Below are 22,832 nucleotides of genomic sequence, written 5' to 3'. Positions count from 1 at the left end.
TAGCAAAATGTGTTTAGTTTTCATTGATGTGAGCGTGTCCTGGGTGAAGATGAAGTTTAGTTTCCAGATTTTTTCTTGCTGTGTCTCATTATGCCAGCAGGTGGCAGCACGTTAGTCGAGTCGTCTGTGTTGTTGCTCCGCCCACGCGCAGAATCATGTCAGGAAAAGTCGGGAGAAAGCGCCAGAGTCCAATTTGGGATTACTTTGAATATGACTGTGTTTTGGATAAAGCAAGTGTCTTGTGTCTTGTAGTGGAAAGAGACAAATTATGAGGGACATTTCTAAAGGAAAAAAATCCCACAAACCTTAAAGTGCACTTGAAAAGCTCACACAAGAAGGCTAACCTAGCTTAGCTTGAGAAGGGAGCACACTCAACCCTCATCCCCAGAAACAGAAGCTAACCCCAGGCAAGGCAGCGTGATGCAACCCGAGACAACAGGACGGGGACATCTACATAACTGTGTGAATTCACCAAAATTACGAACACCCGGTGCTGCAAGAGTTAATAGTCTCATTGGGGCCAAGATATACATTTTATAGTTGCCTGGTATCAGTGGTTGTTCATCTGCCTTTATTTATTTATTTATTTATTTATTTAAAGAACCCATAGGTGGGAATGTGAGTTGTCTGTCTCTGCGTGTTAGCCCTGCGACAGACAGGCGACCTGTGCAGGGTGCAGGGTATGGTAGCTGCAATAGCAACATACCCAAGGATGTAAGACCATATAGATCCACTGATCAGCCTCAACTTTAAACCACTGACATGTGAGGTGAATGACACTGATCATTTGGATCCAGTCCAATGTTGTGCTGGGAAACCTTGGCTCCTTCATCCATCTCCATCTTTGGCATGTACCACCCACATAAACACTGTTGGAGACCAAACACACACACATTGTTTCTATGTATGTTCACATTTTACTTGTTTTTAAGGACACCTGAGTCTTTAGGATTTCAGTGGTCATCGACGTCTGCTTGACACAAACAGACCAAACATCCTCAGTCCTCCATCAATGTGAGGAAGATCAGACACACAAATGAAATAAGACAAAAGGTTGCTGACAATGTGCTCAACAAAAACACCTCCTGGAGTCTGCCATGTTGATTTCTCTGCTGATATGCATAATGTGGAAGACAGTTAAATTAGTTTTTGGATTTTGATGCTGTCAACAGCACATTTGGTAGACTGTACTTTAGGACTAAGCTGCACAATTCTACTGTAAATGTGTAAGATTGTCACTAAGGGCTTAACAGAAAATGTATTCATTAAGGATTTGACAATTATCATAAATATTTTGAGTCTGTGTTTGGAAAAAGGCAGACCCAAACATTCAGACCCTGAGCCATAGCGAGCACCACAACAAAACCACCTACCTCAAAACCTGGTACACAGAACTTGATAGCAAGTTTTCAGATTTTACCTGATCTGACTTACTGGAAACTGAAGATGATCCTTCAGTTTAATGCAACATGGAGTTCATTGTTAATGCATTTATTAAAAAACATCAAGACTCAACTCAAACCAAACAAAAAGAAATTCAGGCTGAAAAATCCTTCAGATTCCTTCAATACAAATCAAAGAGCTCAAAAAAGAAGAGAGAGAAAAGAGACAGCATCTGTAGGAGGAATAATACTCAGAATGATATCATACTGGAACAAATAATCAGGCAATCATTTTCACAGCCACCAGGTGGCAACATTTCCTCTTCTCCACTACAGATTTCCTGTTTGTTATTTCGTCTTTAATGTGTCCATCTTTCTTCATCACATAAATGAATCATTAAATATTTTACGTAGAAGACAAAGACAAAGAACGAGATCGCGGATACAAGCGGCGGAAATGAGCTTCCTCCAAAGGGTGGCTGGCCTCTCCCTTACAGATAGGGTGAGAAGTTCGGCCATCCGGGAGGGGCTCAGAGTAGAGCAGCTGCTGCTCCACATCGAAAGGAGCCAGCTGAGGTGGTTCGGGCATCTGACAAGGATGCCCCCTGGGCGCCTCCTGGGTGAGGTGTTCCAGGCATGTCCCACCGGGAGGAGGCCCCGGGGCAGACCCAGGACACGCTGGAGAGATTATATCTCTCGGCTGGCCTGGGAACGCCTTGGTGTTCCCCCGGACAAGCTGGAGGAGGTGGCTGGGGAGAGGGAGGTCTGGGCCTCTTTGCTCAGGCTGCTGCCCCCGCGACCCGGCCTCGGATAAAGCGGATGAAGATGGATGGATGGAAGACAAAGACCATTTAAAACTGAGACATTAGAATTACAGAAATATAAACCAGAGCTCTCTGTGCTTTAGATGGAGCTAAATACAAAATACATCAACATGAAAGAACAGATCAGCCTGTAAACTGACAGCTAAATACAACCTGGAATACAAAGACCATTTTTAGAAACTGATAGTTATTCTAAGAATGTCCACTAGATGGAGCCAAGTCCTTCGGAGCTGGTTTACCGAGTCTGTTAACTCTCATCGCTCTGTGTTTAACCCATTCAGAACCTGCTGATGAAGTTCATTCATGTGCACATATCATTGAATCATTAATGACTGAAGACTACACACAAGACAAAGTAAAACAATCATGGAACTTGGCCTCACCAGCAGCCGTGGACCCAAAAGAAAATCACACAAAAAGAAAATCACTACAGCCCACCCGGTGCTGTACAAAAGAAAGTGTGAAAACGACCCACCACCTGAGGTCCCAGGGCCACTGGCTCGTCCTCCTTTCACTGAAATACAACACAGAAAAATATGTTAAAAGAATAAAAGGACACTGAGCGTCAGGCTCGCTACCAGTGTTGGTCAAGTTACTTGAAAAAAGTAATCAGTAACTAATTACTGATTACTTCCCCAAAAAAGTAATCCCGTTACTTTACTGATTACTTATTTTCAAAAGTAATTAATTACTTAGTTACTTAGTTACTTTTTAAAAACACGATTTACAACCTGAGTAGGTGATAAAGTGATAGATCTTTCAGCCCAATTCTACTTTTTCTGCATAATCCATCATACAAAATGTAATCAAATGGAAAAGTCTCTTTTTAAAACTTGTTTTATCAGTTTTAATCTTTTAACTTTATGCATCAAGCAAAAATGTAATATTTAGACCTATTTTCTGCACATTCCAGCCCATAATATATATATATATATATATATATATATATAGCTGCTGGATAGCGTAGTGGTTAGACTACACGCCTTTGGAACAGAGGATCGCAAGTTCGATTCCTGCCTGGGGCGTCTGTATCCAGTAAGGGTCCTAAGGCTAGACCCCCTATGCTAAGCAAGCCTACCGCAGACATGAGCGAGACAGATAAATATGAAGGCATGCCGGCTCGGACGTCGCCCGGATCAACAAGGTCCGCGTCAGGTGTTGAGGAACCAGGGCACCCTGACGAAAAGTGGGCTACTGGAACAAGAAGGCATCGGTGGGCAAGAGACGAAAACAGGGCGTTGTTGGAATGCTACTATGCAAGTAACCCCGGCGGAAGGGGCTACATGAATAGGATGAGGGACCTATGGATTCTTCGATACCCAACATCCACAATGACGGCGAAACAACTAGTAGCTCAGTGTTCCAACATTCGAAAGAAGGGACTGCTCTCACAGCTAGAGATTGACGAGGTACAACACAAATGCTACGGCAAGAAGGAGTCAGGACGCCAGGTCAGGGGGGAGATATCATCACCCCCACCCGAGATTGGGTACATAGCCCCAAGTGCGATAGGAGAAGGATCGTTGAGTGCGAGAGGAACTGACCTGAAAAATAGGAGCTTGAAACTTGGATCCCCCGTAGCCGGTTACCAAGATTACGTAAAGTACCCTCAGAAGGTCTGCTAGATGATGTTAATGCAGCACTACGGGCAATACCTACAACCACGATTACCGACACTAACAAGCTGATCTACAATACGGCAGCAGTGATCAGTGAGATGCTTGGCTACAAGTTGAACAGCGACAAGGGGCAGTACCCTCCATGGAGAAGGAGGCTACACTCTAATAAATAAAACATTGGTTCAAATAAAAAAAACATGTTAACGTTTTCCACTAGAATTTTTGAGTTAAGCCAACTTCTGGCAGAATAGCATTAATTCAAAGCAATATTTTTGAGTATGGTGAAGTAGCTTTTTTGGCCACAATTAAAAACATTCTTAAGTAAAATTAACTTAATAATTTTCGACTAGAACACAAAAATTTAAGTTGATCCAACGTGAATTTTACGTATAGTGAAGTTACTTTTTGGCCACAAAAAAAAAACACATTCTGAGTAACATGAACTTAATAATTGTCAACAAATACACAGGAATTTAAGTTGATCCAAGATTATATTTATGTATGGTGAAGTAGCTTTTTGATCAAAATAAAACACATTTATAATTAAAATGAACTTAACTGTCGGCATAAATAGTATTTATGTTGGTCAAATATGATATTTTGGTTACAGTGTAGTAATTTTTTGGTCCTACAGGAGATTCTATAAGGGCATTTACCTGTTTCCCAGCAGGCTAAGTCGCTCCAAAATACAACCTTGATCAAAAGCTGTGTCTTATAACCATGACTACCGCGTGGGCAGGCTCATGCATGGTGGTGCCTGCCCACAAAGAAGTCAAGGTTCTAAGACCTTAGAAACTTGTCGATCACTTTTTTCCCCAAACGAAGGTCAGCCTTAACATGCGCTGTGTGTGCTCTTGTGTCATGACCTTCAGAAAAAGAAATGGATGTTGTGTGTATTTGTTTGAATGCGGCAGATGTGATGCCAAATACCTGGACATCAGCTAAGGGACTCGTACCTGGTGCTCAGAAAGAATAGAAATTCAGAAAGATGTATTCAAATGAGTTAGACCCATTTAATTACAATAACAAACATCACAATTCTTTAACGTGCGTGTGAAGTGCAAGATTTGTGGGCTTCAGTTTCCTAGAACACAAGTTGCCTGCTGAAACTTAATGAGCTGTGTATTAAAATTGTAATACAACCTACTACTTGAATCCTCTTTTTTTTAACTTTAACATGTGACAGTGAATCAAAACAATAGATGACAGGCTGCTATACATTAAATGCACTAATTTAAACATAAAATGAGCAAAGCTTCTTTCATTCAACTTTGTCAGCACTCTTACAAAGTATTCTTGATTCTCTTCTATATTTGACTTTTCACCCTCAAGATTAAGGCCAGCTAAAGAGGGCATTACACAAACTTTAAAACACACCAATACCCTCAGAACACAGGTCATGGGAGAAATTAAACGCATTCCTTAAAAATGTGCAAATAACAGCATTTAAGGCACGGCAAAACATTAACTCAGAAGACTTAAGAACAGCGCTTTAAAATTTAGTAAAACACATTGAAGTAGTGCCAGAAATGCAGGAATAAGGTTTTTGTGAAACTCACTCACGAATGGTCTATCAAGTCTGCTCTAGAAAATACCAAACTTAAGATTCATTACTTTAGAGCTGGCTTTTTGTCCATCAAGCTCAAGGCATAGCTTTTGAAATACCTCAAAGGTAAATTTCAGCTGCTTGGGATAGGTAAGGTTCAGAGCGTAGATTACTCCCATCATCAAAGCACAGGATCTGGCAACATCAATCCTCTCCAGGATCTTGGATCCCTCAACGATGATGGTTGCAGGCCCATCACCAATGATAGCAATCTTCATGATTTGCATTGCAAGGTCTGCGTTGAGCTCCTCCTCATCCCTGTAGGAGAAATTAAATGTTAGGATGTATAAAATACATAGCTCAAGCACTTCAGGATGACGTGCATAAGGGAATGAACTACTACAGGTAGGAAAATAAGCTAAAACAGGTTGTCTTTTGTGTTTTTCAGTGATTTTACTTTGTCATTCTGTAATTTTTAAAAGCTAAATTAAACCATAATCCAACGTTTAAAATAAAAAATGTCTTGTTTTTCACAGTTTTGTTTTTCCACTTTGAAAAGAAAATCTAATAAATCATTTTTAAGGGTTATTCCACTTCTAAGTGAAATTTTATCTATTGCCATATTGTCACAGTTAGAAAGTGAGAAACAAGCCTTTTGTAAACAGCACACTAATTCTCCGGAAGCAATCCATTTGCTTTAGCAGAGCATAAACAATGTAAGTGAATAGCAGGTGCTAGCATGTTGTGTGCAAAAGTGATTAAAATGACTCAGTAATGAAAACAAATATTTCTTGGGAGCTTAGTAATCATGTTCACGGCAAATGAAAAGTGCAAAAGTAACACGGAAGATTTGCAGAAGCTGATTTAGACTTGAGACTACATTGCAGTTACGACAAACACCGCTGTAAACATCCACTGTATGGTGCATGGATATAACGCAACAGTTGGAAAAGCCTCCAGCTTCCATAAACAAACACACACAGCCACTACTATACAAGCATGGTAAGCTGCAGTAACAATGGATGGATCTTTGATTTGTTGAAGAAATATTGCACAAATAGCATGTTGGTTTATAGACACTGGTCGGCAGTGGCTTCAACTGCTGTGTTATAACCATGTGGAGGCTTACAGCAGTGCTTTGTCGTAATGTAGTCCCAAGTCCAAATCGGCTTCTGAAAATCCTTCATGTCAATTCATACTTTTCATTTGCAGTCAGCATGATTCATGATTCTGAATTACTCAATTCAAGCTTACTTGTTAAGAAGGTCCCTTGGTACCAGGAGAAGATGATGGTTTGAGCCTTTGTCCTGGCAAGAAACACAGCAAAGTAACTGAATATTTCGGTGAGATTCCCACTTTCTTTAGAAGGCTGACCACGTCTTAACTGGAACCCCTAGATCTGCAACGCCAGGACAGTGTATAACACCAGAAAGTTGTGCCTGCACAAAAATACAAAAGATGGTATTTTCAACTTCACCTGTGAGTCTTCAATACAGTGAATAAGTTTCACCTGTCAAAGCTGTGTGAGCTAGAACCAAACATTCAAAACTACATAGACCTGAATACACTGGGTGCTGGAAAGCCTAACGTGGCTTTCCATAGATCAAATATACATAGAGGTGACATGGACTGGGCCAGTCTGTTGGAGCGTGTATCCCCACCGATCGCGATCTTGGAGGGGTCTCCACTCGCCCCCAGTGCATGTATTTCTACTGAGGAATGTGTTAACTCAAAAAACAAACAAAAAAACTAATATATATATATATATATATATATATATATATATATATATATATATATATATATATATATATATATATATATATATGTATTAGTTGTTTTTTATCAACAAAAGCAAACATAAGGTGTGGCATGACAGGACAGAATCATTTCTGACAGTAAATACAAAAAAAACCCCAAACTTTTTATACACAAGCTACAATGTCAATAATCCCACTTGATCTGTTTTCATTTCATTCTCCAAAACCAAATTGGAATCAATGCTGAGTCAGCAGCTATGGTCATTTTTGTGCACCCTAGTGTTGCAAAAACTGGCATACTACTGAAACCATATGTGGGATTATTGACCTTTCTTGCCTTATCCGTTTGGAAAAATATTTAAACATTTTCCTTATTTACCATGGGTGAATACATTCCTCAGTAGAAAAAATGCACTGGCGGCGAATGGGGACCCAACCAAGATGGTGTCTGGTCTTTTACCTGTGAAAATAGGCCGAGCAGACGGTGAAGAACCGCTCTTAGCGGTCAACAGACACACCGGACTAATGGCGACCGACTGCGCAGAAGCCAATGGGGTTGAACTTCACCCCGTAACGTTACGAAAATTTAGAAGCGTTTCTTAACAATTACTAACATAAAATGCTTCCCTTCAAAAAATAAATTTCACATTTCAAAAATAAAATCACAGTGAACACAACTTAGCTTGGCTAGCTACGTTAGCATAGTAGTTAGCGCCGGGGCTAACAACGTCCGCTATCTTTTAATAATTATAAGACAATTACAGTGGTCTGCATTAGAGTAACGTCAGTGTTAAATTTTCCAAAAAGAGCCCAACAATTTATGCTATCGTGGAATTAGCTGCTGTGTGTATATTGAAACACACAAACGCGGGGGCAAGCTAAGATGTATGTTATGTATGTTACGTCGTTGTTTTAAAGTAAACTAACAAAATCCAGAGCGACTGCAAATATGTGTAATTTCGCATAAAATTACTCACCGTTCGCGACGAACACAGCTAAAGACAGCTATGATAAACCTTGAACACGTGCTGTTGAATATGTCCGCTTGAGTAGAAGAAGGGAACTGTGAGCTGTTTACACATCATCAAGTTGTATTTTACATCGACAGAACTTAAAATTATATTGTTTTTTGATTAATAGAAGATTTTAAATTCAGACAAATCACGATTATATATTGAGTAAAGAGGCATAATTTATGTGTCACCCGAACTCAATAAAATAAAATTTTTAATTAGGAAGTCTAACAGTATTTATGAACTTGATTTTTCATTTCACAACAACATATATATGTAAGTAATGACTAAAGGTCACATTAATTACTTTTTAGAGTGTAGAGGGCAAGATCAAAGTAGCACGGAGGGAGGTTAGCCAACTAACGGAGTTGCAGAAAGGTGCGACAAATAAGGTGCCTAAGAAATACAGCAAGCTGTCCATACCTGAGGCCTTGGAGACTGCCAAGCAAAGACTCACAGCCTTGGCCAGCCGCTTGAGGAGGTACACCAGAGAGATAGAAGGCAGGAGAATAAACCAGCTGTTCTCCACAGAACCAGCAAAGGTGTACTCTCAGTGGCAAGGGAACAATAAGAGAACAGCACCACCAAGGCTGGAGACGGAGCAATACTGGAAGAGCATATGGGAGAAGGATGCAACCCATAACGGCAATGCTCAGTGGCTAGAGGATCTGAGGGCTGACCACAGCGACCTCCCTGAACAGGGTCCAGTAACCATCACAGTGGCAGATATCCAAGAAAGGGTCTCCAGTATGAAGAGTTGGACAGCACCAGGGCCCGACATGGTTCACGCCTACTGGCTGAAGAAGCTGACTGCACTCCACGAGCGTCTGGCAGCACAAATGAACCAGCTGCTAGTTAACGAAAGACACCCGGAATGGCTAACTGAAGGCCGGACGGTCCTGATCCCCAAGGACCCCAAGAAGGGACCGGTCCCCTCCAACTACCGACCAATAACCTGCCTCAGTACTACATGGAAGCTCCTGTCAGGCATCGTATCGGCTAAGATGAACAGGCACATGGGTCAATACATGAGCGGGACACAGAAAGGAATTGGCAAGAATACCAGAGGCGCAAAACACCAGCTACTGGTAGACAGAACAATCAGCCGAGACTGCAAGACCAGACTGACCAACCTGTGCACTGCCTGGATTGATTACAAGAAGGCCTATGACTCAATGCCCCACAGCTGGATACTGGAATGCCTAGAATTGTACAAGATCAATGGGACCCTAAGAGCCTTCATCAGGAACTCAATGGGGATGTGGCGTACAACACTAGAGGCCAACTCCAAGCCCATAGCACAAGTCACCATCAAGTGCGGGATCTACCAAGGAGATGCTCTGTCCCCACTGCTGTTCTGCATAGGCCTGAACCCCCTCAGTGAGATCATTAACAAGACTGGCTACGGATACCGACTACAGAACGGAGCAGTTGTCAGCCACCTCCTGTACATGGATGACATCAAGCTGTATGCCAAGAGTGAACGAGACATCGATTCACTGATCCACACTACCAGGCTATACAGCAATGACATTGGAATGTCGTTCGGACTGGAGAAGTGTAGTCGGATGGTAACAAAGAGAGGGAAGGTAGTCAGAACTGAGGGGATTGAACTACCAGAAGGCAACATTGCAGACATAGAGGACAGTTACAAGTACTTGGGGATCCCACAGGCGAATGGGAACCATGAAGAGGCCGCTAGAAAAGCTGCAACCACCAAGTACCTGCAGAGGGTCAGGCAAGTCCTGAGGAGTCAGCTGAACGGTAAGAACAAGATCCGGGCCATCAACACGTACGCCCTGCCCGTGATCAGGTACCCTGCTGGGGTAATAGGCTGGCCAAAGGAGGAGATAGAAGCCACTGACATAAAGACAAGAAAGCTCCTTACCATGCATGGAGGGTTTCACCCCAAATCCAGCACCCTGAGGCTGTACGCTAAGCGGAAGGAAGGGGGCCGGGGACTGGTGAGTGTCAGCACCACAGTCCAGGATGAGACAACGAACATCCAAGAATACATTGGGAAGATGGCCCCAACTGACCGAGTGCTCAGTGAATACCTCAGGCAGCAGAAACCCAAGAAAGAGGAGGGAGACGAGGAACCATCATGGAAGGACAGGCCCCTGCACGGTATGTACCACCGGCAGATAGAGGAGGTGGCTGATATCCAGAAATCCTACCAGTGGCTGGACAAAGCTGGACTGAAAGACAGCACAGAGGCACTAATCATGGCAGCACAAGAACAAGCTCTGAGCACAAGATCCATAGAGGCTGGGGTCTATCACACCAGGCAAGACCCCAGGTGCAGGCTGTGTAAAGATGCCCCAGAGACAATCCAGCACATAACAGCAGGGTGCAAGATGCTAGCAGGCAAGGCATACATGGAACGCCATAACCAAGTGGCCGGCATAGTGTACAGGAACATCTGTGCCGAGTATAACCTGGAAGTCCCGAGGTCAAAATGGGAGATGCCCCCAAGGGTGGTGGAGAATGACCGAGCTAAGATCCTGTGGGACTTCCAGATACAGACGGACAAAATGGTGGTGGCTAACCAACCGGACATAGTGGTGGTAGACAAACAGAAGAAGATGGCCGTAGTGATCGATGTAGCGGTTCCGAATGACAGCAATATCAGGAAGAAGGAACACGAGAAGCTGGAGAAATACCAAGGGCTCAGAGAAGAGCTCGAGAGGATGTGGAGGGTGAAGGTAACGGTGGTCCCCGTGGTAATCGGAGCACTAGGTGCGGTGACTCCCAAGCTAGGCGAGTGGCTCCAGCAGATCCCAGGAACAACATCGGAGATCTCTGTCCAGAAGAGCGCAGTCCTGGGAACAGCTAAGATACTGCGCAGGACCCTCAAGCTCCCAGGCCTCTGGTAGAGGACCCGAGCTTGAAGGATAAACCGCCCGCAGGGGCGTGCTGGGTGTTTTTTTTTTTATTTGTGTTTACACTCAGTCTTTCAAATAGATGCACGTAAAACACAGCAGAAAATAAATAAAGTCAAAGACTCAGCGGTCCTGTTGCTCTATTTTCACCTGTAAAGCAGGAGTGCGGTAGGCGGAGGTTTACCCTGGTGCAGGTGTGCAGCAGTCAGTGGAAGGATATGGCAGCTCTGTGAGTTTCCCATCACGTCGTAGCTACTCGGTGCTTGCTCAGGCGTTTGGGGTTTTTTTTTGCTGTAAAAAGAAGTTTTCTTCCCACGCACGATGGACGCTAATGTTTTTGTCACTTTTTATGGAATCAAACTCAAAGTAAGGTCAGTACTTCCACGCTTTAAACGCTGCACGCTCATACTCTCTCCTTCACTCGATATGTGATCCATTGTTGATCTGCACACAGCTGTTGTCACAACGGCGCACTCGCTTACGTCACTGTCGTGAGACATTCTCGCAAAAAATCACGGTTTTAGTAACGCAGAAACGTAGCTTTCCTACGGGAAAGTAACGGTAATCTAATTACCGTTTTTGCAATAGTAATCCCTTACTTTACTTGTTACTTGAAAAAAGTAATCGGATTACAGTAACGCTTTACAAGTAACGCGTTACTGCCCATCTCTGGTGATGATGGCCCCTAAGTTAAAAGCGAAAGTTGCTCCTACCAGTAAAAACCTATAAAATTGTGAGAAAAATCAGTTTTACTATATACTGTAATTTTACCAGTGTTGGCAAAAAAGAAACAATGGAACATATTCAGAGAGGTAGACATATTGTTTCCATGTCATAACTGTTCACTCGTACAGTCTGTTCTTGAGAACCTGGACCGTCTTTGAAAGGCTGTTCCCTTCGAGCTCCATAACCAGTTTCTGTAATACCTCGAAGGTATACTTCAGTTCCGGGGGGTAGGTCAGGTTCAAAGTGTACATTAATCCAAATAGCATAGCAGCTGCTAGGGCACAGTTATCCAAATCCTACTAGACTCTCTGGCCTTCAAGGACTACCCCGATGTCCTCAGGGCTGTCACTGGCATCTCTTGACTTGATGATGTAGATTCCCATGGTTGTTTCCTCAATAGATTGTTGGATAACTCCTTCATCTGTGGCCTGGAAAATGCACATTCCCAAAATTAAATTCAACAGAACACTGGTCATTGCAAAGAAACAGAATACTGTCAGAGAATGAAGAGGTGTTCAACTATGACCTCAATACATGGACCTAACACATGTAGAAGAAAAAAAAACGTGAAACACCTAAACATAACATCTTCTCTAACCCATATAGACAAGGATGCTGAATAAAGCAGTATTTTTACAAAGTAATGACTGACACAAAACAAGCTTGTCAATTTAGTCTGGTTTTTGGTTATTATGTTAATTTCGTCAAAAGCAATAAATGTGGAGATACTAGCATCTGAACTGTACTAAACTATGATCTAAAACCCAGACATTAGCTGGATCCAAGTATTTCATGAATATTTTTTTTAAAGTCTTCCAGGCCATACAGTATTTTTCTAATAAATAAGATGGCCCCAATATTTATTAAATGTGTCCATTAAAAAGTGAAATTGTGGCATTTCAGCATGTAGATAAAACAAGATTCCATAGCTAAATAGTCTAATCATTTTCAGTTATGTCTATTCATTTTAGAATAAAAAACACATACAAACTGGGGGCTGCCAGTGGTATCCCCCAGTCACCAGCAGATACACCTGTGGCATAAGTTTGAAAATCTTAGATCATTTTCAAAATCCCAGAGGTCAAGGTCAGGCCTCCAGCTCGCACTGGAACGGTTCGCAGCCGAGTGTGAAGCAGCGGGAATGAGGATCAGCACCTCCAAATCTGAGGCCATGGTTCTCAGCCGGAAAAGGGTGGAGTGCCCACTCCGGGTCGGGGATGAGTTCCTGCCCCAAGTGGAGGAGTTCAAGTATCTCGGGGTCTTGTTCGCGAGTGATGGGAGAAGGGAGCCGGAGATCGACAGACGGATTGGTGCTGCAGCTGCAGTAATGTGGACGCTGCACCGGTCCGTCGTGGTGAAGAGGGAGCTGAGTGTAAAAGCGAAGCTCTCAATTTACCGGTCGAGCTACGTCCCTACCCTCACCTATGGCCACGAGCTGTGGGTAGTGACCGAAAGAACGAGATCGCGGATACAAGACAATTATCATAAATATTTTGAGTCTGTGTTTGGAAAAAGGCAGACCCAAACATTCAGACCCTGAGCCATAGCGAGCACCACAACAAAACCACCTACCTCAAAACCTGGTACACAGAACTTGATAGCAAGTTTTCAGATTTTACCTGATCTGACTTACTGGAAACTGAAGATGATCCTTCAGTTTAATGCAACATGGAGTTCATTGTTAATGCATTTATTAAAAAACATCAAGACTCAACTCAAACCAAACAAAAAGAAATTCAGGCTGAAAAATCCTTCAGATTCCTTCAATACAAATCAAAGAGCTCAAAAAAGAAGAGAGAGAAAAGAGACAGCATCTGTAGGAGGAATAATACTCAGAATGATATCATACTGGAACAAATAATCAGGCAATCATTTTCACAGCCACCAGGTGGCAACATTTCCTCTTCTCCACTACAGATTTCCTGTTTGTTATTTCGTCTTTAATGTGTCCATCTTTCTTCATCACATAAATGAATCATTAAATATTTTACGTAGAAGACAAAGACAAAGAACGAGATCGCGGATACAAGCGGCGGAAATGAGCTTCCTCCGAAGGGTGGCTGGCCTCTCCCTTAGAGATAGGGTGAGAAGTTCGGCCATCCGGGAGGGGCTCAGAGTAGAGCAGCTGCTGCTCCACATCGAAAGGAGCCAGCTGAGGTGGTTCAGGCATCTGACAAGGATGCCCCCTGGGCGCCTCCTGGGTGAGGTGTTCCAGGCATGTCCCACCGGGAGGAGGCCCCGGGGCAGACCCAGGACACGCTGGAGAGATTATATCTCTCGGCTGGCCTGGGAACGCCTTGGTGTTCCCCCGGACAAGCTGGAGGAGGTGGCTGGGGAGAGGGAGGTCTGGGCCTCTTTGCTTAGGCTGCTGCCGGCCTCGGATAAAGCGGATGAAGATGGATGGATGGATGGATGGATGGGTTTAGTTCATGAAGCAACCACATTTATTTTCAATAAAACTGACCTTCTATAATAACACTTACCACATGTTCTGTCAATAAATTGCTGGGGTCTTCGTTGAGGTACACGCAGAGCCCCTTGATAATACATTGACACACAAGATCAACATCATCCTGGCAAAGGGTGACAAGCAGCATTTTATAAAATTATTATTTTCCCTAAACTGTAGACACAAATTATGCACAGTAATAGTCATGGTCCTGGGTCGGTGACCCAGCACTTTAAGTTTATTATTAGCATTTTCCAATTTATTGATTATTATTGTTTGAGTTCTACGTGTTATATTCGGTCTGCCTCTGAGTCTGCGTCTGTATCTGTCTGTCTTTGGTGTCACCCCATCTGTTTGTGAGTCTGTCTGTTTAGTTCAATGTCTTGTCTGGTTCCATGTGTCTGAGTTTCCTGTTTTATTGTGAAGGTCTGTGTCGTATGTGAGTGTGTTCAGTTTACGTTTCCCCTGTCTCGTCAGCTGTGATTTCTCCCAGGTGTGTTCCCCTCCTGTCTCTCATCCCTTGATTACTGCCATCTGTGTATTTAAGCCCTGTGTTTCTCAGTGTCAGTGTCCGTCGGACCCTCAACAAGCTGTGTGTGGGTTGCCTCTGTGTTGCCAGTGTTTCGTCTCCAGCTCAGTATTTCTGCTACAGTGTTTTAGTTCACCAGCATTTTTGTTTGTCTTTTGGTGAGTTTAGTTTAGTAAGAGGTTTTCCGGCAATAAAGCTGCGCTTTAAGTTGTACTTCTGTGTCTGAGTCCTGCATTTTGGATCCATCACTCCTGCTTGCCTGCCTGCCACACAGCCAACCGTGACAGAACGACGCGACCAGTATGGATCCAGCAGACTCACTGAGGAAGCGCAGCTCAGCCTTTGACGGGACCCGGCTAGCGCTTGGAGGGCCTCCGTGCTGCCGTTCCTCACTAGCTGCTTACCCTTCGGTCCACTCACCTGCTTCTTCCCCCCGGATGCCCCGGTCTCACAGAAAACGCTCCCGCCGGTCCCGGGAGGATTACTATGAGACCGCGAGCAGCCAGCTTACACCAGCTCAAGCTTTCTACAAGATGTTAGGGATCATTATTGTGCCACCCGACTCACCCAGCGTTTCCACATCACAGCAGGAGCAGCCACAGCCGAGTCATTCTGCCAGCGCTGCTCCCTCTTCTACTTGGAAGCGGCGAACGCCTATTTTAAATAGGTACCTACCACAGGTCACAATTAAGGCGTTCCATGTCTTAAATGTGCATAGGTGTCCAAAGTGTAGATGTTTGAGTTTGTAATGAGTAAGTAGCTCCAATCTACCTTTAACTGATACTGAGCACACTTTACACTGCCGCATTCACTGGAGGAGGAGAGGGAGAGAGACAGCTTTATTAACATTTGCAATGCAATTTAGTAGAGCTTAAATGTACTTAAAGCCCTTAAGTACTGCCCTATGTTTAGTTCAAACACTCACTTCTCCTACAGAGCCTTTAGGATGGAGGTAAATTTTGTTTCACAGGCAGAATAAGATATCTAGAAAATATCAAATTTTTCATCAATTATAGAAACATTTAACATCTATTAAAGATGTAGACAAACTATTCAACATAGTTCTGTGTGTTTTAAAATAAACTAATCATGGTTATTAATTATACATTGACCCTTGAGCGACAGTTGGAACACATCGTGGAACGGATCACTGCAGTTGTGAAGTCTCAGAATCAAAAGAATGACAACACCATGGAACAGAAGTTTGATAGCATCATGGGGAGGCTCGCGGCGCTCCAACGGGAGATCGAGAGGCCAGTGTGGGAGTGTTAGGGCAGCCTGAAAATTCTCCTGGGCTGCTCGCATGCAAATTTACAAAATCAACATTGAGATTGTGGACCCCATCACCCCAGCTGCAGGCCCAAGGCTGGAGCTGAACTATCACTCCCTGATAACGACTGTGTTATGACTGTTCTTCCCGTCCCATGCAAGGACACCTGGATTGGCTGGAGGACTGTTTACTTAGCCTGATAGGCCGAAGGACACTGTCTCAGCTAAACTATGGACACACACACACACTTACACTGATAAGCACGCACTCATCCCCCCTCCCTTTCCAACGCCTTCGATGCTTGTGCCCTACCGGGGAAGATACAACAACAACAACAACAACAACAACAATCTTTATTTATAGAGCACATTTAAAAACCAACGGCATGCCAAAGTGCTTAACATAAAACAAATTAACACAAGTATAATCAGAGTCATAAAAAAAATAAAAGTGTAAAATTATGTTCACAGGAAAAAGCCACCAATAGAAAAATATAACTATAGCACAATATAACTATGCCATCAAAACACAATGGCGATATGACATGCACAGCGCAAATAAAAGCATGATAGGAAAATTAATAGAATAAATCGCTGCAAACAAGGCCAGCATTTAACCGGTAGAAAAAGCAAGATTAAACAAATACGCTTTAAGCCGTGATTTAAAAGATTGAATAGAGTCAGACGCCCGGATGCCAATCAGAAGGTTGTTCCACAACTCTGGTGCAGCCAGAGCAAACGCTCGATCACCTCTAGACTTCATCCGAGATCTAGGCTGCACCAACAGTAACTGTGAGGATGATCTTAAAGCCCTAGCAGGAACATATGAGCTTAGGAGTTCCTTAAGATAGCTCGGTGCTATGTTGTTAGTGATTTTAAAAGTAAACAGCAGAATTTTAAATTGAATACGGTATTTCACAGGCAACCAGTGCAAATCAGCTAGGACGGGAGTAATGTGAGCAAACTTCTTAGTTTTGGTTAGAATGCGTGCAGCAGCATTTTGGACTGTCTGTAATCTATGAAGGAGGGCAGAGTGGAGTCCAAAATAGAGTGAATGGCAGTAATCCAGCCTCGAAGTTACAAAGGCATGGATGAGTTTTTCCAGGTCTTTATGCGGGATATACTGCCTGGCCTTAGAAATAAGGCGGAGTTGGTAAAAACTGGATCTAACGACAGCAGACACTTGTCTATCAAGTTTAAATGAGCTGTCAAGTAACACGCCCAGATTCCTAACAGTGTCGGAAAAGGAGTTAGTGAGAAAACCAAAAGCATCACGAAGTTTGGCACGGAGAACGTTACTGCCAAAGACCACAATTTCAGTTTTCTTATCATTAAGGATAAGAGTATTTGCCAGGAGCCATTGCCTGACCTCACACATGCACTCTCGAAAACAATTCAAGGACAAAGCTAGGTCATCATTTAACTCAAAGTAGATCTGAATGTCATCAGCATAATAATGAAAAGCGATGTGATATTTCTCAAAGATAGCGCTTAATGGAAGCATGTACAATGAGAACAGAGTAGGGCCTAACACAGATCCCTGAGGGACACCACAGCAGACAGGTACAGCGAAGGAAGAGGAAGTGGCCAAGTGAACCGAGGAGAGCCGATTGGACAAGTATGATTTAAACCAATCCAGGGCAGCACCCTTGATGTCTACAGTGTGCTCAAGTCTCGCCAATAGTATGTTATGATCAACCATATCGAATGCCGACGATAAATCCAATAGCACTAGGACCGAGGAGCGCCCATTATCAGCCATTAGTAGAAGGTCATTGAGAACTCGGAGCAGCGCTGACTCAGTGCTATGATGTGGTTTGAAGGCCGATTGGAATTTATCATTAATGCTATTCTCATCCAGGTAGGCCTGGAGTTGAAGCAACACTATCTTCTCAAGAATTTTGGCCAAGAACGGAAGCTTGGAAATCGGCCTATAGTTCGCATAATCATTATAATCGAGGTTCCTTTTTTTAAGAACAGGCTGAATTATAGCATGTTTAAAGGCTGATGGTACGCAACCAGAGAGCAAAGAAGAGTTCAAAAGGGACAATATACTAGGTCCAATTGCACTAAAACAGTCCTTAACTATACGAGATGGAAGAACATCATATACGAGGTTAGTATTGTTCAGTTGTTCAACCAGACGCTTAAGAGTAGGGAGTGAAACGGGTTCAAACTGATAGAAGGAAGAGGAACAGTCAGGGGTAAACGCAGGGCCTGTCATTAAAGGAAGAGCAGATTTAAGAGATGAGACTTTATCTAAAAAATAATTTAAAAATTGTTTGCAAAGAACCGTGGAGCACGGCAGCAGCATAGTGGGGCAGGGGTTGACCACAGAGTTAAACATTTTAAATAAAATTCGAGGATTGTTACCATTAGTAGAGATAATTTTTGAAAGGAAAGCTGCTTTAGCCATTTTGGCAGCAGTTTGAAACTTCAAGCGGCTAATACATAGGGTGTCGTAAGATGCCTGGAGTTTATCTTTCCTCCACCTCCTCTCATCACGCCGACACACGTCGTAGAGCGCGAACAGAGTCGCTTAACCAACATTGTGAATAAGTTCTGGGGCGCTTCATTTTAATAGGTGCAACAATGTCGAGGATGGAGGAACATGTAGTTAACAGGGTATTGGCAAAATTCTCAACCGTATGAGGGGTAAGACAATCTGACGTAATAGATGCAGAATACACAAAAGAAGCAGAGAAATTCACCACAGTATCAGCATTAACACCTTTACACTCTGCATGTGTGGGTGGTTGTGGTGGAGCGGGAAGAGGGAGGCAGCTGGAGATGGGGAGAGAAGGAAGGGAGGGGCAACTGACCCCTCCCTGGGGCCAGCTCCCCCGCTGACCCCAGTAGGCACCCGCATACTCTGCAACCCGCCAGGGAAAGGGGGCCCAGGCCCATCCAGACCGGGGCCCAGAACAGCAATGCCGCCCGGCCCCACAGAGCCCGGGACAGCCCACCCAACCCCACCACAGAGAAAACTGCACCCACCCCCCCATCCACTCATCTTCCAGACTACATGAGACAATAGACGCCCAGGTTTCCCTTGTTAATTCCTAATTGTCCATTCCTCTAAGAAAGGATTTGTTGCTCGAACAGTAAACTGTACTCTGTTGGACTCTGGCAGTATTATTTGCCCAGAGAATTTACCCATGGGACGTTGGTGGCTTTTATGTTCCTCCCTCTGCTAACCTTGCAGCTGCATGTGACATTATCCACTCTCCTCCCTCCCCCCACTGGGTAGGTCATATCATAAACTGATTCATCTCATCTCCTGCTATCTGCATGTTGTGAGGAGGCAGCCTATGACCACTAGCAGTATTAGGCAGTGGTTGGAGGAGGCCTTAGCAGAACTTAAGGGCTGTTTTGAGATGACACACTGGGAGACACTCTGAGCCTCACGGTGAGGACATCAATGGGCTCACTAAGTGTATCACCGACTACATAACCTTCTGCACTGACTCCATTGTTCCAGCTCAGACTGTTCATTGTTACCCAAATAGCAATCCCTTGTCATGATCTGAATGAGTGGCTGGAAACTTCCTCAGTCCCCTTGGTATCCACCCCTGGGCAGGGCCATCAGCAGTACCCCCCCCCCCCCCCCCCCCCCACACACACACACACACACAGGCAAGGTACTCTTTGTGTGTATGTAGACGTCATATGTTAATGAACCTATGCATATTCATGTAACCTCAATAAAAGGACAGTGGTACGGGAGAACGGACGAGAGCAACTGGGGTCAAGCGAAGGGACGGCGCTTTGTCCGGTTCTCTCCCGTGCACGAGTAACATGAAGAACTTTGCCTACTTGTGTCTTGCTTTGCAGTGTAATTATATTGTCTTCAACGTTCCAGCGGATGGGTTCAAGCTACAAACCTATCAGGCACTGTATAAATAAAATTGAATTGAATTGAATAATGAACTAATAATGAACCAAGCTGCCACTATGGGTGTACAGGGAAGGAAGTGCTTGCAACAGGCCCAAGACGTCAAACTCAAAGAGCAGCACTGAGAGGACACTTTAGTGCTGCTCTTAAGCCTGTTAAATCCAAATGAAAAAAATATCTACTGGTTTGGGCATGTTTGCATATTTCTGTTTCATTCTGTGTGATTTCTGGTATTACACAGGGAAAGACACTGTAAGCAAATAAATTGTATGGCAGCCATGGACAGCCATTGCTACATCTCCATGAGTGAATGAGAAAAACATCCCTCCACTCATGCATTCATCCATCCATCAATACTTTCAGTCTGCCCTTCCTTTGGCCTTGTGTTGAGATTGATGTTTCTTTTATGCAACTGTTTATTTTTTTGGTTTCAAAGAGCTATTTAGTTTGCAAAGCATGTCCCTTGGTAATGACACCAGACTACTGTGGGACTAAAGTGAAAAGCTTAAATGAAGCAGAGGTGAAGTCACAGTTCAGTCCGTGTGTCGTTCAGTGTCCCATGTTACACATGACTACAGAGACTTTTGATACTACACATACACTAAACTGTAGTGCAGAGGTAAGTTTGAGATCTTTGTCACAAATGATCCTTCAGTGATATAATGTGTTGCTTGTGTGGTTATTTTGGCTAATTCATGCCACAGTTCAAAGCAGGTGAAAGGATCACTAACATAGTATGAATACTTCTAAATGTACAGTATCCTGTGGATAGTGTTGGCTTGCTGTGAACCATGGAGATCATAAGAAACTCCACACAGTTTTCATATTTTACTCTTGGTGCCTATGTTGATACACAGATGTTTAAATATTTATATTTCATGATTATTTTGTCTCTGTATGTGTTTACAGTAGGTTCCAATGTCCTGCTGATTGTGGTTATCTGTGTGAACAGAAGCTTACATGAACCTATGTACATGTTTCTGTGCAGCCTGTTTGTGAATGAGCTGTATGGTAGTACAGGGCTGTTTCCGTTCCTCCTGCTTCAGATCCTCTCTGATGTTCACACTGTTTCTGCTCCTCTCTGCTTCCTGCAGGTTTTCTCTATTTACTTATATGGAAGTGTAGAGTTTAGTAACTTAGCTGCCATGTCTTATGACAGATACATGTCCATCTGTTATCCTCTTCAATATCACACACTAATGATGTCTAATAAAGTTGCCCTTCTGATAGCTGTGACCTGGATACCCCCTTTACTTGCTGTTTGTGTCACAACATGTCTGAGTGCTTCATTGCAGCTCTGTGGAAATGTCATTAACAAAGTGTACTGTAACAATCACTCCATTATCAAGCTGGGATGTCATGACGCCACAGTTAATAATCTCTATGAGCTCACTGCTGCCTCTGTCACAGTGTGTGTCCCAGTATCTGTAATCCTGTACACCTACACAAGGATCCTGAAAATCTGTTTTTCTGGATCCAAACAGACCCGACAGAAAGCCGTCAGCACCTGCACGCCTCACCTCGCTTCTCTGCTCAACTTTTCTTTTGGGGTTTCCTTTGAAATACTACAGAGCAGGTTTGATATGAGCCACGTTCCAAACATGTTACGGATATTTTTATCAGTGTACTTTCTTACATGTCAGCCCCTCTTCAATCCTGTCATGTATGGCTTGAACATGTCCAAAATACGGACCATATGTAAAAATCTGCTCTTAGGTTATGTTGGGAAGAGCAGGATATTAATCAAAATTGTTCAGATTGAGAAATAAGAGATAAACTACACTGATATGAAGAATGAGCGGTTCTACATATGATATATTGTTTATGCTTTGGAAATTTACCATTCGACAGCTGATGCAGACATGTCTAACAGTCATTGAAATCAGTCAAATAAAAATAATGGAGATGTAAAAAAATGAGGAAGTGTCTTCATTCCCAGACAGATTATTGAAAACTGTTTGAATAATGAAAGAAAAGATAATTGTTTCTGTGTTATTGCTGCTTGATGTGAACATTAACATTACGATACTTTAAACTTGGACCACAGAAACGTCACTACACTCACCTGTTCTCAGCTGCATTTGAATAAAGCACCAAATCTGCACTGTTTTACTTTTGAGCTTAAATTTCAAAACTTACATTTTAACTACTGATTTTATCTACTAGTCCTTTCTTTTTCTTTTTTTTCAATTTTAAATCATGCTTTCTATTTGTTTTGTTTCTAATGTCTCTGTAAAGCACTTTGAATCACCTTGTTGTTGAATTGTGCTATATAAATAGACTTGCCTTGCCTTGATACACTATCTGCAAAAGACTTGAGACTGAGGCGGAGGTTCAGCTTCCAGCAGGAAAACGACCCTGAACATGAAGCCAGGGCAACAATGGGACGGTTTAAAACCAAACATATCCATGTGTTAGACTGGCCCAGTCAAAGTCCAGATCTAAATCCAATCCAGAATCTGTGGCAAGACCTGAAAACTGCTGTTCACAAACACTGTCCATCTAATCTGACTGAGCTGGAGCTGTTTTGCAAAGATTGAGCAAAGATTTCAGTCTGTAGATGTGCAAAGCTGGTAGAGACAGACCCTAAAAGACTGGCAGCTGGAACTGCAGCTGGTTCTACAAAGTATTGACTCAGGGGCTGAATAATTACACACACCCCACTTTGCAGTTATTTATTTGTAACAAATGTTTGGAATCATGTATGATTTTCGTTCCACTTCTCACATGTACATTGATTCATGTTTGTGGCTGTAATGTGACAAAATGTGGGAAAAGCTGAATACTTTTGCAAGCCACTGTATAACAACCCCATTGTCACAAACTGTGGTTCGCTAAGGTTCTTTCTTTCTATCTTTACATCATCAAGTGCCCTGAGATGGCTCATATTAGACTATATAAATAACTTCAACCTGGATTTAAATAAACTGAGTGTTTC

The 22,832-nt window shown here is 43.1% G+C and overlaps 1 protein-coding gene across 1 annotated transcript; it reads left to right on the top strand.

Annotated features, from left to right (window-relative positions):
• The first annotated feature begins 20,685 nt into the window (after positions 1–20,685).
• On the top strand, positions 20,686–21,663 carry LOC112435972 (olfactory receptor 10A3-like). Its single transcript, XM_024805091.2, has one exon. It carries the CDS (start codon positions 20,686–20,688, stop codon positions 21,661–21,663), a length of 978 nt encoding a protein of 325 aa, XP_024660859.1.
• Positions 21,664–22,832: the final 1,169 nt, after the last annotated feature.

This window comes from Maylandia zebra, linkage group LG14 (genome assembly GCF_041146795.1).
Source record: "Maylandia zebra isolate NMK-2024a linkage group LG14, Mzebra_GT3a, whole genome shotgun sequence".
Taxonomy (NCBI): Eukaryota; Metazoa; Chordata; class Actinopteri; order Cichliformes; family Cichlidae; genus Maylandia; species Maylandia zebra.
Note: the sequence above shows the minus strand (reverse complement) of the source record. Positions and strands in the feature narration are given on the sequence as shown.

Coding starts and splice junctions, on each gene's coding strand:
- LOC112435972 (XM_024805091.2), top strand. CDS start 20,686: ATGGAGATCATAAGAAACTCCACACAGTTTTCATATTTTACTCTTGGT.